At 42.4% G+C, this 17,778-nt stretch overlaps 1 protein-coding gene across 2 annotated transcripts in view; it reads right to left on the reverse strand.

Annotated features, from left to right (window-relative positions):
• Window positions 1-138: 138 nt before the first annotated feature.
• abl1 (c-abl oncogene 1, non-receptor tyrosine kinase) overlaps window positions 139-17,778 on the reverse strand; it is a 33,191-nt gene continuing 15,551 nt past the window's right edge. The window contains exons 1-11 of one of the 2 annotated variants that reach the window (XM_071467046.1): window positions 15,664-16,235; window positions 10,167-10,331; window positions 8,920-9,215; window positions 6,415-6,687; window positions 6,112-6,196; window positions 5,666-5,843; window positions 4,943-5,127; window positions 4,620-4,772; window positions 4,436-4,525; window positions 4,133-4,261; window positions 821-3,581 (exon numbers count right to left, since the gene is read on the reverse strand). In XM_071467046.1, the coding sequence (XP_071323147.1) occupies window positions 1,906-3,581; window positions 4,133-4,261; window positions 4,436-4,525; window positions 4,620-4,772; window positions 4,943-5,127; window positions 5,666-5,843; window positions 6,112-6,196; window positions 6,415-6,687; window positions 8,920-9,215; window positions 10,167-10,331; window positions 15,664-15,748 (3,315 nt within the window). In that variant the 5' untranslated portion in view covers window positions 15,749-16,235 and the 3' untranslated portion in view covers window positions 821-1,905. Of the gene's footprint in view, window positions 3,582-4,132; window positions 4,262-4,435; window positions 4,526-4,619; window positions 4,773-4,942; window positions 5,128-5,665; window positions 5,844-6,111; window positions 6,197-6,414; window positions 6,688-8,919; window positions 9,216-10,166; window positions 10,332-15,663; window positions 16,236-17,778 lie in introns of those variants that run through there. The other variant, XM_071467045.1, reaches the window with a different exon arrangement.

Below are 17,778 nucleotides of genomic sequence, written 5' to 3' on the forward strand. Positions count from 1 at the left end.
TGTGAGTCTTTTTTTTTGATCTGTCAATGTGGAAAAACAACAACAAAAACTAGCTTTAATAAAGTCTAATGAAATAGAGAAAAGAATCGACAAAACAATCGACAAAGGATTGTGTGGAAAAAGCACCAGAGTCATTAATGTATTTCAAGTAGCACAACTGCTTTGTATTTTATTGCAACAAAAATTGCACCAAGGCTAGAGAGAGAAAGAGATAGGAAAAAGAAAACATATTTACAAAGGAAAGCAAAGTTTGTCTACAAAATTGGTGAGGAGGCTTAGTCACAAAGTGTAGTGGTATGGTTGGTAAAGGGGAGGAATTAAAAAAAAAAGCCAACACTGACAGTACCATGGTGAAGTCAAGGCAGCTTGCGGTTGACTTGTGTCCTCAGGCATCGCAGTCAGACAGGGCACATGGGGTGAGACGACTACAGCACAAATACTGAAAATATCCAAGAGATGCAGACAAGAATAAAGGAACGTATGATGTTACAGTGGAATTTCATGGGTTCTTTTAGTCTATAATGGTCAGCTTCTCACTTATACATTATTTTGTAAGACAGCAAGTGACAGATCAATAAACATTTCAGTCCAGTGTTTCCCCCAGGATATATAATTTTTTTTTTTTTGCTGGGGTGGAAAGGCCTCTGAAACAGCATTTAGACCATGTGACAAACTCTCCATCAAAGCTAATTCTCTCTGGCAAAGAGGCCCTTCAGTGGTCAGAGAAACACTGTGTCAGTCCTTGATCCCTCTTTACAGATCAAACAGCATGCTGCTGCAAGGCCAAGCTGCTACTGATGGCTTCTGTGACTGGCATGTAAAGAAAGTTGAATTAAAAAAAAAAAAAAAAAAAAGGTCCAGTCTAAGAACAACATAAAACAACAGTCAGATCCACTGAGTTGCAGATCACCCTGGTCCCTCTCCAGTACAGACTGGAGACAAAGGTTTTTTTTTGGTATGGCAGATATTTAAATCCAATAAACAAATCAACACAGCTTTTCTTGGACACTTGGCACAGTTCAGCCAAAGCCACATTTCTGCACTTGTTAAGTGAGAAGTTATTAACAGCTCTGCCAATAGTGTGTAAGGCACTATTTGTTACCAAAGTGTGCAGTGAAGCAAAAAGGGGAACGCCAGTGGCTCATTCTCCCTCACTTGCTTGCTCCCATTATTATTTTATGGCACATGGTTGCAAATACTGCAAAAAGCATTCAAACACAACAAACACTGACACGTTTTCATCACTCAGCACACGACCAATCACTGATGACACGGTACAAAGCGGTGGAAAATGTTGGGATGCGTTGGACAGAGGCATCACATTACAAGCACTGTGCTTTGAGAAACTCTGTAATTCTTACAGGTGAAAATGGACAATATGAGATCAGTCGTTTAAGTGTTAGCAGGTATCCTAGGACAAGATGAGGTTAAGTGTTTTGTTTTTGCTCATTGTCATTGGCTTCAGTGAAAAAAAACCAAAAAACAAACTGATGGAAACAAATATATCACAGGCCTTTTCTCTGCTAGTGTCAATGATAAAGGGGAAGAACAACTAGAATATATAAGACATGATCAATTCAAAAATGATTGGTGAAAGGTCATGTTGATCAAAAGTTGGCCCCTAGCCTCTCATTAAGGCCAAAAGACACAGTTCATTCATAGTTAAGGCTTTTCAATATTGCATACTCTGTCTCTGTCCATCCACAATAACCACAGGCTTAAGTGTTTCAGAGTGTACTGTAGTGTGGACCTACACTCTGCCGCTGCTGCCCTCCAGCAGGCTTTACCCTCGGCTCTCCAACGTGAGCTCGGCATGAACCGCAGTTCACGCACACACTCAGATAAAGGGGGTAGTGTAAGATACAGTATCAGTTTCATGTGTTGGTATTATAGGCTTTTAGGGCGCTACCTCTGAACAATGTCACTTATTTCTTTGACAGAGGACAGCAGCTTGCTGAAGTCCTGCTGTGCATTGGCACCCCCTGTGGCGGTGGGGCAGATTTGCAGCTCACGCAGGCTGCTCTCAAGCTTGTTGATGGCCTCACGGAAGGCGAACTTGTTCCTCATCTGTTGGATGGAGTCAACGTAGCTCATGCAGTATTTCGACAGGTTCTTGCCGGCCTCCAGCACAGCGCTGTGGCTACCCGTCTGCTCCGAGTTGCGGCAAATGGCTGCGCGGAGCAGCTCGGTGCCCTCCAGCACCATCTCACGTGTCACGGCTGAGTTGGGGGTGCGCTCAGAGGCTTGGCGGGGTGCAGTCTTGCGGAGGGAGCGTCGAGTGTTCACTAGGGGGATGAAAGCAGTGGGCGAGCTCTGGTCGCCGGGGGAGGTGAGGGAGGAAGAGAAGCCTCCTAGACTCTGGCTGGAGAGGGAGGTGGTCACTGAAGTGGAGGAGGTGGAGGTCTTCAACGGTTGAGGTTTGGAGGTGGAGCCCAGGGGCAGCTTCTTGGAGCCCTCACTGAGTGGTGAGCGGGCTTGGTCACTGGCAGTGGTTGTGTGGTGGGGCTCTGAGACAGAGGGGAGGCCCTTAGCTTTGATGTCTGAGGTGGTGGAGGAGGGGGAGGGGAGTTCTTGGGTGGGGCTGCGGGAGATCTTGCCCGTCTTGGCATTGGTGGGTGGTGGAGGCGGGGCTGGCTTGGGTTTCTGTAACTTTCCTCTTTCCCTGACAGATGAGGATTCCACAGGGTGCTTGTGTCTGCGGGCCCTGCACTCATCTCCAGCTGCCCCCAAAGCAGGGAACACGTTGGGCTTGAGAAGCTCAGCGTGGAGAGCGCTGGTTTTGGAGTTCTCCAGCCCTGAAACACCCGGTCTCCTGACCGCCTTAGGTGTTAAAGCCTGGGGACTGGAACCAGGACTGGGATCAGTGTCTTTGCCTAAGAAGGAAGGGGAGACATCTGATGAGGTGTTTAGACGTGGCGGGGGTGTCAGGGTGCCCATCCGAGGGGTGCTCTCCCCTTTCTGCTCACTGGTTCTCTTGCGTGGCAGAGCTGGCTTGCCCCCGAAGGTACCTGAGTCAAAGTGGCGCTGGCCCAAGTCTCGTGGCAGTGTGACAGACTTCCATTCACTGCCGTCTGAGCCAGTGGGCATGCTAGAGGACCAGAGGAAACGCTTCGAGTTAGACATGGATTCCTCCTCACTGGGTGGTGTGGTGGCTGCCTTGCCTCCTGGGCCAGGCACTGCAGGAGCTCCCTTCTTCCTGGGGAATAACGGTCCTGGATAGGTAGGAGCCCCATTGGCGATGCCCCCTGCCCCATTATTGTTAGTACTCAGGAACCTGGAGGAGTCATGGCCATGTGTGGTGTCATTATTGGCCAAAGACGCACCATTGTTGAAGCTGTCACTGTCTCGGTGATCTGGAATCACGCCCCTCCTGTCAGGGTGGACATCCATCTCTCTGAAAGAGGAGCTGCGTTTGGGCGGAGCGGGTGCGTTCTTCTTCTTTTTCTTGATGAGGCTGAGGAAACTTCGGGTCTTGTCTTTGGGTATCAAGCGGTCATCCTCATTCAGGTTGCTGTCCAGGAGGGGGCGCTCTTTCCTGGGAAGCATGGGCGACGACACAGCTGCCTCTGGCTCCAATGGATCTGAGGAAGTGTACAAAAGAACAAAAGAATGAGGGAACCATCAGTGATAACAAAAATTAAAATACTTCCAATGCTTTGACAGACTGAAAAAAAGCAAAACAATGGAAACTATTGTTCAAGAAAGGTGAGCTGGTTTAAAAGGAAACTGAGCTGGTTGGCAGATGTCTTGGCTCCTAGAGCCAAAGAAACCTAAGGGCGCCAACTCCACAAGCCTTAGCATGTTTCTGTGGTTACAGCCAAAAATCTCAGACTACACTTGATCTTAAAGGATTTTAAAGATGGCAACTCAAAGGGAAGCTAAAAGGAATTACATGATAAGACAGCATTAGACAGCAAACCACTATCTGAATGAATTGAAAAGCATTTCACAGTACAAAGTTTTAAGTCTTTACACTCCATTTTATCAAGTATTTTTAAGTGAATTTGACTAAAAATAATCAGCCCTGCATACATTATTCATTTCACATTTTCCTTTAAGTACAATAACAGCTGTGATGGACTATTTTACAACAACTTGTGGCAACAAGGGCAGGAGTGTGAGTGCATCTCACCTGGACTATCTCCATCCCGGTTGTCCATGTTTTTGCGGAGAGTTCTGGTCTTGGTGGGCAGCTCTGGAGCCTGCTGGATGGAGCCTAATGTTGCCTTCTTCCCTTTCTTGCCCAGCTCCTTTTCCACCTCTAAAAGTACGCATACAGTCAAGATCTACGACTTGGCAAACATGATGATTCCACATATTAACAACTGAGAGAGGACAACAAGTGCTATGTTCATTGAAGGAGGGTATCTGTGGTTATCACAAAATATTACCCACAAGAAAAGGTGCTTTCAACAGAAAAGAAAGCAGCACTGACCATCAGAGATGCTGGACTCCTGAAACATGGTTTCAAAGGCTTGGTGTGTTTCAGCAAAAGAGGGACGTTCTGAAGGGTTCCACCTCCAACCTGACAGGAAGACAAAACAATAATAAACATTAAAATAAACCCTCCCGATAGAGAAGAGTGCCTGTAATCAGGACAGATGCATTCTGCTACTCACAGGCCCTCATGAGCTCATAGACCTTCTCAGGGCAGCCCTCTGGTCGGTCCATACGGTAGTCTTTCTCCAGCAGCTCATAGACCTGGGACAGGTCAATACCGGGGTACGGAGACATGCCATAGGTTGCGATCTCCCACAGCAGCACACCAAATGCTGGAGGCATAAAACAGAAAGGTGTCCAGAACTAAATGACTGGAATGCAAAGTCATGGTAGGAATATGTGCAATATTATAATGCATTAAATTGTTTCTGAAATAAATTAGCTATTCAATCAGGAACATTAGGAATACATTTTTGCACAGCCTAACCAAAATCAAACTTACCCCAGACGTCAGACTTAATAGAGAACTTGTTGTAGGCCAGACTCTCTGGAGCGGTCCACTTGATGGGGAACTTGGCTCCGGCGTGAGCTGTGTAGGTGTCTCCTGTCATTAACCTGCTCAAACCAAAGTCTGCAACCTTCACTAGGTGGTTCTCCCCGACTAGACAGTTACGGGCAGCCAAGTCCCTGCAGGAGAGATTACAGAGAGGAGAATGAGGCAAAAGTGCAATCCTGATTTTCTACAATCATGCGTGAGCTGATTTGAATACAGCTCCATTAGTAAGAAAAAATATCAGCAGTGTGTCTTGTTACAACATTCAATGTAGTCTTGGATTTCTACGGATGTTTTGTGTAGAGCAGAGTCACAAGCTGAGTCTTGTCAGGTTTAATAATTAAAATGGAGTTTGGCAAATATGAAAGACATAAATCATCTTGTTGCCTCTAAAGGACCCTGTTAAACGTGCCAGAACAACCTAGCAATGTTACAACATCGGTTTCTCTGTGATACAATTCTGTCCTCCTGTGAGAGCAGAAGGGAGGGAGAGAGGAGCGCTGTTCAGAAAAATGTGTTTTCTCCTGTATTCATGCAGCTCTGACTGAGATCTCAGTGAAGATCTGTAGTCAGGCTGCTGGCGAACGTCAATCCTGAAGATCAGAGGACGATCAATTATAGGTGAGGGCTCAGTTTTACCACAAAAAGCAATTGTAAGACCTTCCCACCCACCTGTGTATAAAGTTTTTTTTCTCCAGGTACTCCATGGCGGAGGAGATCTGTGTGGCCATGTGAAGCAGCACCACAGCGTTGACCTCCTCTCTGTTGCACTCTCTCAGGTAGTCTAGTAGGTTACCGTGGGTCATGAACTCTGTGATAATGTAGAATGGTGGCTCCCGTGTGCACACACCTGGAAGGAAACAAGGTTGCAAAAGACAAGGCTCATTATTATATATATTTTCTGTATGTTTTTATGTTGCTTTCGTCTGCAAATCTAGTTACAGCTTTTGTAGACTCAGCATGACAAATTATCTTGAACCAAAAAAATTCTGTTAGTGAAATAAAGGATTAGATGTTATAAATAACCAATATTTTTATTATTATCATATAACCGTGAGGCAGATTTCAGTCTGCTCACAGACAAAGGGCTTTTTAAAAAAACAAAAAAGTTTACATACCTAACAGTTGTACCAGGTTAGGGTGTTTGATCTCTTTCATAACAGCGGCCTCCTTGAGAAACTCCTCCACCTCCATCGTATCCTCCTGGACAGAAAAAAAGTGAGCAAATCCACAGACTGGTTGCAGTTGCATCCAAATGGCACCAGATGGTAGCATTATTCAGCCACATTAAAGATTTAGAGCTGACAGTGTGAACACAGTAGGTGTCAAAAAGTTACTGAAATCCATCTGTTCCTCATACAGTCAAATACATGTGATTAAGAGCAGTAGGCAACCAGAAATAAATAATACTGTCTTCTTACCTTTAGTGTCTTGACTGCCACAGTGAGGTTGTACTTCTTCCAAACACCTTCGTACACCTCCCCGTATTGGCCCCCTCCCAGCTTGTGCTTCATGGTAATGTCAGTGCGCTCCATCTCCCACTTGTCGTAGTTGGGAGAAACTCCGTAGATGGTGGGCTTGTTGCGCTTCGGCGCCGGGTAGTGCAGCGTGGTGATGAGGCCGTCGGCCACCGTGGAGTGGTGGTGCACCAGCTCCGCCAGTGTGTTGAAACGGCTTTCTGACGAGACGTACAGCTGGAGGTAAAAGACATTCTGTATTTGAATATCCTGTCAATATCTTTATAACCAACTGTGATGACACAGATTTCTGAGTTACATCAATAAAAGATAAAATTATGTCAACTCAACTACTGACTACTTATTTTCGAGTATTTTCCAAATTTGGTAATGCTCACACTCAATGCCTGGAAACTGCATGGTATTAAGGAAATGTATTAACTGAAAAAGTGTCAGTACTACACATGAAATAATCTATTACAGTCACAGTCATACTAAGAGGTCTCAGGCAACTCATGAAACTCACAAGGCATTTGTCAAGAGGCTGGTGAAAGGGAGGATATTGGTCAGGGCTCAGTGGACACAGTCTTTTTCATTGTCCAAGTCTTACATAACCCTAAAAATGATTTGCTCTACAATCTGCACTTTGCATTGCTTTACTTGTGAACGGGCTCTTTATGCAAGCTGAAGGCATGTGGAGGAAAAAGTGAAAAAGAACAACCTTGACTGTAGTGAAAAGACCTTTGAGATCTAAAGAGGATTTAATGGTCAGTTGGCTGCTCTGGCTGAAACCATGACCATTTACAAAGAGGAGGGGGAAAAAAAAAAATCAGGTTTTCTTACAAACAAACTTAACTTATTCTGAGCAGCAATCACAGAGTCAGTGTGAGACAAAGCTGCAGCCTGTGGGAGTGCTGAGGTAATCTCAAATTATTGGAGAAGCCTATCATACCAGACTCTTGACTTGTAGCTCCGTGGGAGAATGGAAAACAATATGAGATGGAGATGGTGTGTGCTGTCGCTGTCTGTATCTGTGTTCATCCATTTGTTGCAAGTGTGTGTGTGTGTGCGTGTATACTTGGCTGCAACTGTCTGTGCTAATGCATGTCTTAGCATGGGCGTCAGTGTCTGGCCAGCCTCGTGTCTGCTGGCCATTATGAGCTGCTCAGTGGTGGTTAGAGGCATTCTTGTCATAGCTAGCGTTCCTGCAGCTAGCTCACCTCGCAGCATCACAGACAGGAGGCTGACCCAGCCAAAATGGCAGCAGCTTCTTGACTGACATAGCAATTTGGGGGAATCCCACACCAAGAAATTCAGCTACAGTGAAATGTAGCCTACACTAATCTATCATAAAAGCTCTTAATATAAATGTGCTCCGGATACCCTGACATCTTTACCCAACTTGAACCTCTTCACACTGATGATTTTAATAATACATAATGTAAAACCTCATGACATTTTGAAGTAAAAAATTCTGCCTTTGTGTTGGAGACCTATGAATGATGGAAAACTGTGCCTCAGCCAGCTGTAAGAGAGAAGACAGTACTGCTTTGATCTGTTCTTGCGGGTATGTGTCACTTTTTGTGTGTTTAATATTCTTATTTTTTGCTATTCTTAACCTCTCTGAATTACTTTACATAAAAAACGTCACTGTAAATGAACTGCAGCAGACACAGAACAATGTGGAAGATTTTGCCGTTTGCTGCCATTATGAAGCAAGCAATAAACCACAAAACTGCATGTAATGATGGAGTTTAGCCATTAGATTCATTTAGACCCCAACATGTATGAAACGCAGTATCTTTAAAGTATTGAATTCAGTTCAGCTCAAATTTTAAAATGTATTTTTAAAAAGTCTTGAATTTTGTTTACAACAGTCTTGACTTTTTTCTTGCTGGGTTAGTTACATTAGTTACAGCTTTTTTGTTCTGTGGTTGCAGATAGATGTTGATGTTACACATTTATAACTTTCAAGTGAGAGATTGTACACGCAGGAGGCAAGTGTCAATTTTAGCCATAACTTAAATGTAACACAAATTTGAATTCCTTTTATTTTTAAATTGGTTAATGCATCCATCAATTTTCTGAAATGTACCTCTGTCCAGATCATTTTTAAGATTGATTATATTACTGGGATATACTGTTATATAATGCTGGGCAGTACAAACAGAATCGAGAAATAAATGTCAAACAAATTCACATACTAAAATAGGTTTTATAATCCTTACAGATCTTCTGCTAGTATTTGAATGGACCATGGAAACTGTATGACACTACTTTCTACGTCTTTGAAAGTCTTATTTAATTTGGTGAATACTGAAGAAACCCTGGTAAAAGCAGGACAATTTTGAAAGACACACAAAAGTGTATTAGGGTTACTTTGACAAAAAGCCAACAGTATTTTTTCAGTTGTGTTTACCATTTGATGGGTAGAAATCAGTATGTGTCTGTGTCTTCACTGATGCCTACCTTGCCGTCAGACGCAGTGTTAATCCTGTAATGGTAGACTCTCCCCTCGTACCGCAGAGAAATGGACCTCTGGCCGGGGCTGCTCTCACTCTCGCGGACCAGAAAGCTCCCGTTGATCCCCGAGCTGAGCAGGTACTCTGCAGCGTTGCGTGATACGGGTCCATGGTACCAGCTGTGCTTCTCCAGGCTGTTGACTGGCGTGATGTAGTTGGACGGCACCCAACCTTGGCCATTCTTGGTCTGTGCCTCGCACCACTCGCCATTGTGGTTGTAACCCAGCACACGCAGCTTCTCTCCTAGTCAACATGTGAGATCAAAATGAATAAAAAATATCCAGGCTAACTGTGGCTGAAGTTCCTGGTTGGGTATATGCACATACTTTGATATTATTTTTAATGGTTACAGGACATTCTTCAGATTTTGAAAAGAATATTTCCACAGCTGGGGTTGTTATCAAGCTTCCATATTCTTTGAGTACCGGGCTACCATAACATGGACACTGTACAAGAGCTGAACTCAGCATGTTTTGAGTCAGACATGCAGGAATCCACTGTATCTAATGTCATCTTTCCCTAGAACAGGAACTCGGAGGCATTTTTTTTCCCACTGGTCATTTGGTGACCTAAACTCAGGAATTTGTTTTCTTTTGTTTTAGTTTAAACTAGATACAACAAAAAGCAGCTTTAAATGTTGATCTAAATCATCAAAGTGGGCAATTTTGTTGATAAAACTCAAATAGTCATGTAATCCATGTTTTTAGACAATATAGACCCAAAGTAAAATACACCTTTTAATGTGCAATGGACCATCTTAAAATGAAATGAAAGCTAATGTTGTACAGGACATTTTCTTGTTTATTCCGGTGCATATGTTCTCTCCTTCCTTCCTCTGTTTGTCTGCGTGATCCATCTGTGGTATTGTTTTACAGTCGGTTCAGTGGAAAAAAAAAAAAAAAACCCACGGGTGAGACCATTGTCAGGAAGTGAGAGTCACACGGGGATGAAGACAGAGAGGGAAAGACACAGGATGGGAAACAAATAAGCAGATTCCCAGTAAGAGTCATAACCTTATAGAGACATAAAGGTCCTCTAGAAGTATATGTCACTTTATAACAGCAATAGTTGTCAAACTATTTAAAAATCATATTGAGTCAACCATACCTTTAAACCCTGTTGCAAAAATAGTCCAAACCCAATAACTACTCAATATAAATACATGAGAATGAATGGCATTATACTTTCCCTCACCTTTGGTAATGCTGAGTGTGTTGTCACCACTGGCCACAAAATCATAGAGCGCCACAAACAGGTTGGGGTCATTCTCGCTGGGTCCAGCCAACAGGTTCTCTTTCGAGTTCCACCGGGCTGCTTCTGTCAGACCTTGACCCTCAAAGTCTGGTCTTTGGAGAGCTTCTGAAAAAAAACAAAAAACAAAAACAGAGGATCAGAAAAATAAAAAAAAATCAGAACATGTGTAGGTGACTAGAATATGAGGGAAAACATCAAACAATGCATTTCTCAAGGGAGACTGAGGGAGATCTGTAGGCGTGTTGTTTGGTGTGCAGCGGCATTGTGAAGCAGTTTTCCCGCACAGCTTCACACATGTTGAATGATTCAGCAACAATGTCAACTCTCAGCCTCTCCATGTGTCATTTACATTCTTCTGCATCCCCTTCTGCAGGTCATCAGCTGTGATCCCACCATGGGATTAGAGCAATAAACCTGATCATGTGACCCGCCAAGTCCCTGCCGTCTCTACAACTTTTCATTTCCTGGATTATCCCTGCTTCGTTTTCATTTCTTAAATACCTCAAGACATCTACCACCCATCAGACCATGAGAACGCATCTCAGCATGAATCTTCACTTTAAGTGTAAAATGGATGTGCTTGCGCTCACATGTATTGAGTTCAAAGTGCTCTAACTTAGTTATGTTAATTACAGGAAAAAAGTGATGTTATAAAATGTGAGAAGTGGAAAGAATGAGGAGGAAAGATAAAGACAGTGTTTAAGAGGGAGAGAGAGATAAAAGAAGAGAAAAGTGAGGAGAGATGTTTTAACAGTCAAGTTTGGCCTAAACAGCTTCATTGTGTAGCTTAATCAGCTGTTGTCACACATGTTGGAGGCATCTTAGATTTGAACCCCCAGGTGTATATATTTAATCTATGTGACAAAGTAGTCAATGCACATTGTGTTTCCTGTTGGCACACAATGTGGAACTTAATTTTCCAATTCTTCACAGCTACTGTATGACTGGAAAAAAATAGGGGCTCGCTATTAACATGTGACAAACCTGACTATTATTGGCCAGGCAGAGCAATGCATATTTAAACATATGCTAAAACAGTTTTGGGCCATTACATTCCTTTGACTGCTTTGCATTTGGTTAAAATTACAATATATGTACGTATTAGTCGTTTCAGGAAATGAGGCTTTTTAAAAGCTGCTTTAACAGCGAGGCAGACAAATAACTGAAAGAGACGTCCTGTGACCTGTGACATCTGGGGATAATCTAGAAATGATGCCCAGCAACAAATGTGAAACTACCCACAAAACAAAAATAAAACAAAAATATAATACAGAAAGCACATAAGGATAATAAGAACAAAGTGAAATAAGAACAAATTTGCAGTCAGAAATCTGACATAATTGTTCACACATCCTGATATAAATAATACAAATAACACAGCTAACAACAAAATGTAGACTGGGCCTAGGAAGTAAACTATTCCCCAACATTAATGACTCATTCAACCAGGACCAGTGGTCTGAGGGCCAAATTTTAACTTTAGAGAATAAACTGATTTATACAATAGGAAAATACCACTGTATGTCTACGGCTTATCCTAAAGGCTAAAATGACATTGTATTTTATTATCACACCTACTGGCAAATAAAGAGCAAACTTTTGTTATCCATGGACATGACACAAACACTGATCTTTGTAGGTGTATGTGTATAATTAAAATTCCCATAAAGTCTCTGGTAACAGTGGAGAGTCCAGCGAGAGATGGTTTTACTCAGAGCACCATCCTGCTATCATAAGGACTGAGTTTCAACCTTCACAGAAAGGTTTTTATTCTTAAAATGGAACGCACATTTGGAGCTAAAACGTCTTAGTGATATGTTGGGAAAATTTCTAAGGTTTTGCTCAGTAACATACAGAAGCAGACCCTAGCCAACATGTCTGAAAACCAGATGTCAATGAAAGTTTTGAATGAGTGCATCATATCACGCCAGTGGTACCGCAGGCAGGAAAAATGTGACCGACTTTAAGCCTTTCCCACTCGCCTACACACTAACAAGACGTACCAGCTATCCATTACATCATCTCTGTCAACTGAAAACCATATATCTCTCATGTTTGCTTCGACCTCTTAAGCTCATAAAACTATTGGATTCACCTGATTATGTCTAAAACACATGTGATGGTCAAGGCTGCTCTTCTGAAAAACGGATATTTTGGTTTACAAGCTTTTCATCATATACTGGAAAGCACTCGAGCTAAATCAACCCCCTGCCGCATAATGTAGCAGATATCCTGCATCGTTTAAGTTGATACTGGTTGAGAAAACTTCCACAGATCTTTAATGTGCCTTTGCAGAAAATAAGGAGTGAGATCACCTGATGTATCTTGCCAGACATATTTTACCTGTAGAAGATGTGCTAAGGCCTGTCTAGTCTGAATTATACCAAGAGCTAAAGGCAGCCAGAATTATCAACCTTAACTTGGGGAAAAGGACAAACTGTACTGAGTGATAAAGGCACAGCTGGACCAGTGGAAACAGAGCAGAAGGCTGATTGAGCATGTACAGAAGAGTCACATGCACCCTCTCATGATGATTTTGACTGCTGTCAAATACAGAGCTGCAAGCAACTAGCAGTGTCCTCAGCAAAACCCCAGGCTTTTATGTGTTTGCGTCAACCCCAGATGAAAAGAGCCTAGTTCGAACCATGAATTACTAAAAACTAGTATGACCCCAAAGACGTAAACAGAACATATGTGGCCCACAGTCAGTCACATGACACTGTTGACAAGTTGCAGGCATCATTGTAGTTATTGGAGGTCTGGTGAAAGCCTTGCACGCAGCCTCTTCTGCCAAGCTAGGCTCGCCAGCCTTAACACAGTGAGACAATCAAAGCCAAATGTGGTGCCTCTTTTAGGTCACAAACCTGCCACTTTGCCTGTGAGCACACGCCAGATTCAATTTTGTCTGCCCAGCTTAGACTCTCATATTTATGTGTGTTCCAAGACTAAGAAGAGAGACAGAACTGTTGCATTTTGGAGCAACAATCGGGCGTGCTTCACACAGCTGGCAAAAATAAAAGTTTCTATGTGCCTCATGCACAAATAAGGAGACTGTAGTCCCACATTCACGTGGTTAAAAACAACAACAACAACTTTTCATTAAGTACTAGATCTAAACTTGAGAATGCAGCCATGTAACAGGATCATTATTATAAGATATCTGTTTAACATCTGAAAGAAGATCCAATATTATTCAGTTCAATGGCATCTTAAGATGTGTGGCAAGGTTTTGCGTCATCTGGTCGTGCTAATTTAACCGGTTTCACAGTTTGACTTGTTTCCATATCCAATGGTAAAATTCATGGTTGAATATAAATACTGGTGAGAAACTCATAGAACCTTATGGTAAATTAAAAAAAAAAGTGCTATACAATCATCTAGTCCTTGTATGATGCATTTTCACACCCACATTTGTGAATAATTAGCCGCCAAAGATTTGCACTTCAGTTCATCCCTTGGTTACGTAAGCGAGAGTAGTTTGTTCCCAAAGAATATTTTAGATAGACAAAAATACAAACAACACAATGATTCAAGTCAAAAACACAGCTGTGTTTTGTCAGATTTGGGCTGAAGCTGAGAAAAGCGATTGAGCAAGATATAAAAGAGCACCGATACTCAAGACCCAGACCTGAGAGCAAGCTAGACATACCATATGTCCAGAGTTTGGTCTGGTCATAAAGTGTGTGTGGAGAGAGCATCTGAGCAGCCCATGCCACACATGTCCACTTTACGGGCCACAAATACCACAGCTCTTTGTGAGAGGGTGACAGCACACTGACACATGGGCCAAAAAACACACACTCAGAGAGAGAGGAAAAGAAAAGTCATATGAAAAACAAAATTCAGGAGGTAAGTGAGAAAGAATGAGAAATACCCTTTATCAAACTACAGCTCTCCAGAGCCGTGCAGTGGGAGAAATTACACCATGTCCTGGCTGCATTACTGAGATGACACTCAAAATGATTAAATATGCGTGGATCTTGTACAAAATTCATAGCTATGACTGCACTCAGACTCACACAGTGATGCAAGACAGAAACGTCTTCCAAAACTAGACTACTTAAAAAAAATAATAATAAAACATCATGTCTGGTTTTACTGGGAGCTGGTGCTCATGACCAAAGCAGTCATCTTAAATTAGCTCATTTATACCTTGGACAAAAGGCAAATGCAGGCACAACAGAAACCAGCAGCAAACTGTGAATCTATACAACAGTGTGGGGTTCACTTCCATGAAATCAGCCTGTGTCTCAAACCACATATTGCTCAGGGTTGAGATGGGGGGGGAAACCTATGGCTTACATATCTCTCTTGCATCACCTGTCATCACCTGAGCGGGAGGTGGTGAACAGGGCAAGCTGATTCAGATCATGTGATATGGTTCTACCCACTGTGGGAGATATCATGTTAGTGAGAGGATGTTCAGATCAGGGCCCTGTAGAGGTGGAAACAAGGTGCAGGTGAAAACAAGGCAACTTAACATCATACAGAATAACTATAAGGTGTCATGAAATTTTCAAGTAGCATTTTCCTGCTGTTACGTTTATAGATTTTATTCTAAAATCCTACTATTCGGAGCCAACGACAAATCAGGCCTTTACCTCTAGTGAAGTATTTCAGGACAGAAAGTCAGCAAGAGGTTTTCTATGCTTTGTACCATATGGTCTGAAAATTAGAGACTCCTTATAACTGTCATCCACTTCAGTGGAGAGCGTACCAGGACCATTATCTCTATTGAATCATTCGGTTGCACAATCTTTGGAACACATAAGACTTCACTGAGTCTTCCATTACAATTCAATTGCTATGTTGATTATGTACAATGTGTCCTGGATTTCTTTCAAATTCCCCTTGTGTTTCATACATCATGGGCAAATCAATTACACACTTTATCTGTGACCAGAGCAGTCTAATTAGAAGTCATGGAAAATAAGTTCTCATACTGAAAAGAAACATGATATAAATATATCTACATTATCTTCTGAATTCATTATGGAAGAAGCACACAAAGGCCAAGTACTAGAACATGGCAAAGAACTGAAAAGTGCAGACTGAGATTAGATCCCCTCTCCTCATAAACAAGAGTTAAGTGGGACACGGCCAGGAGTCAGATTTCCTTGTATTCTCTTCTCCGTCTCTTTTTCCACTTCTTTCCTCTGCAGCTAGCCAGTGTGTCTGGCCTCCCTCGCCCTCCCCTGCGCTTACTCTCCACTTTCTCCTCCCCATTCTTCAGTTTCCACAGTCCAAAAATCATTGTTCAGACTTTACTTAATACTTCATCTTTTATCCTTCTCCTTTTGTCTCTTAAACCTCTGATGTTTTTTTTCCCTCTCTGACATCTCTACTTTGATTTTTCTTTACACTTCCCCAAAGCAAACTTAAAAATCACAGCCTGAGCTTAAGAGACAACACTGTAACTGTCACTAAATATTCTTACCTTCCAGGTAACAGCTGGAGGAGGACGAGAGGCCTTTCTTAGATTTACACCCCACCAATTTCAGGCATATCTCCAACATTTTCATTTGTTTTCTTTCCCTTCCCGCTTGAAAATTTTGTTGCTTGTTCAAATCAGACGTCCCCCGAATGTTTCCCCTCTACATGTGTCCAACGGAAGAAAAATTCAAACACCAAAAAAAAAAAAAAAAAAAAAAAACTGAGAGGAGGAGAAGCACCAAGCCAAAATAGGTGATGAAATATACTAGCTTTCTTTTCCTCTGTCCTTCCAGCTGCTGTAAATCCTCTTCTTCTCCTCGCTCCTTTCTGAAACAAAAAGCACAGTCCACTGTCCGGCAAAGTCTACCAACTTTCTCCTCTGAGCGTCTCCATGTTTTTTTCCCTCTTTGGCTTTTGGGCTTTTGGTTAGCTCCACTTCTGTAAGATACAACAATTGTCCAAAAGCGTGGGTTTGGTCCAGAAGCTTGCTAAACTTAAAGATGTGTCAGTTGAGTGGGCAGTAGGGCAGTCTGAGCGGTGCCATTCCTCTCTCCTGTCCCCTGTGAGAGTGTGTATCTGAGGCACAGGGACTACTCGTGCTACAGCTGCCAACAAAGGGCCTCTTTCAGGCTCAGCCTGCTGCACTCAATGACATCAGCTGAGCCGTCCCACCTCCAGCAGCAAACACACAATGAGAGGGAGAGACCGCTACCACACACACACACACACGAGCATTCACCAGGGAAAAATACAGACAACAGCACACCGGCACCCAAACTTCATGCCAGCATATGAGATAAAAGCTCCAGAGGTCTCAGTTAAAACTTTGATTGAAGTTAAGATTCAGTATGGATCTGAAACAGTTCTCCTCTGCTTCTGTTGAAGTCATGAGATGATTACAAGAAGCTCCTCCTCCAACTTTTTAACCCCCCTTCCCCCCTCTCACTGTCTTTCTGCCCCTCTCTCTTCTTCTCAGCCATGCTTTTTCCCTCTCTCCAGTCTCAAATGTTTACAGGTTAAAGAATCACTTCTGGAAACAGGCCTGGGTTGTTAAAGACAGAGCTGAAACTCTCAATCATTTGCAGCTAACAGGGAGCAAAGTATAACTTTTACCAGTCCTCACTGGACTTCACACTAGGCTCATCTACAACAGGCTATTTCAAATGCAAATGAAGTCGGCAATATATTTTAATTTATCAAAATGAGAGTATTTATTTTTTGATCATTAGAGAAGCACGTCTGACCATGTGATCTTACACAGCACTGGAGGGAATAAATAAGCCTTGGCAACAGAAAAGCACTCTTGTGACACATTAAAACATCTCTGCTGTCTATTATCAGCTGTCTCCAAGTGTAGTGACATATGACTTATTCAGAAGTTCAGTTATAGCTCTGAACTAAATATTCTAAAAGTAAAATCATTGAAAAGGTTGAAAGTGAGCTAAAAGCAATCAAAACAGGGGTGTAACTATAAATGTAGTTATAATTTATAAATGACTATCTGAATAAATTATGAAACCAGTAAAAGCACCTCTCTTCTTCCATTATTTATTACAGCACAACACAAGTCAGAATTGTGTATTTCTTTCACCTAATTAAATTATAGTAGGCCTTCTACTGTGAAGACAACTTCAAGAACACCAATGCAACTTAATGCAATTCAAAACAACAGCCATGTAACAAACAAGCATTTGTGAACCTTGTTGTTTTTGTTGTCAGAGAGAATATGAAACACTTTAATAATTTATGAGGTGTACTGTCAATTTTATTGCAGGTTATTAGTGTGTTTCTGTTATGTTGTCCACTCGAGTTATATTGGCTAAAAGGCTTATCGATCGTCATTTCACTCAAGACTGAAACCAGGAAGGAGCGAGAGCAGCTGTAATCTACTGACACTGTCTGGCAAATATTTTCCCATTTCAATGACAAACATCCTCGTCTGTGTGTACATTTGACTTCAGAGATAAGAGGTCCAGTCAAGTGGGTAATTACATACTGTCGGGAGGCTGGCTTGATGACACCACGCAAATAGCATGAGTGCCAACCCAGTTTACTGGCTGAGCAGGTCACTGGAATTTCCAATCAGGGGGCAAAAGCACTGACTAAAAATATGACCCAT

Source organism: Trachinotus anak, unplaced genomic scaffold (genome assembly GCF_046630095.1).
Source record: "Trachinotus anak isolate AG129_WGS33_773 ecotype Australia unplaced genomic scaffold, CSIRO_AGI_Tana_v1 ptg000028l, whole genome shotgun sequence".
Lineage (NCBI taxonomy): Eukaryota > Metazoa > Chordata > Actinopteri > Carangiformes > Carangidae > Trachinotus > Trachinotus anak.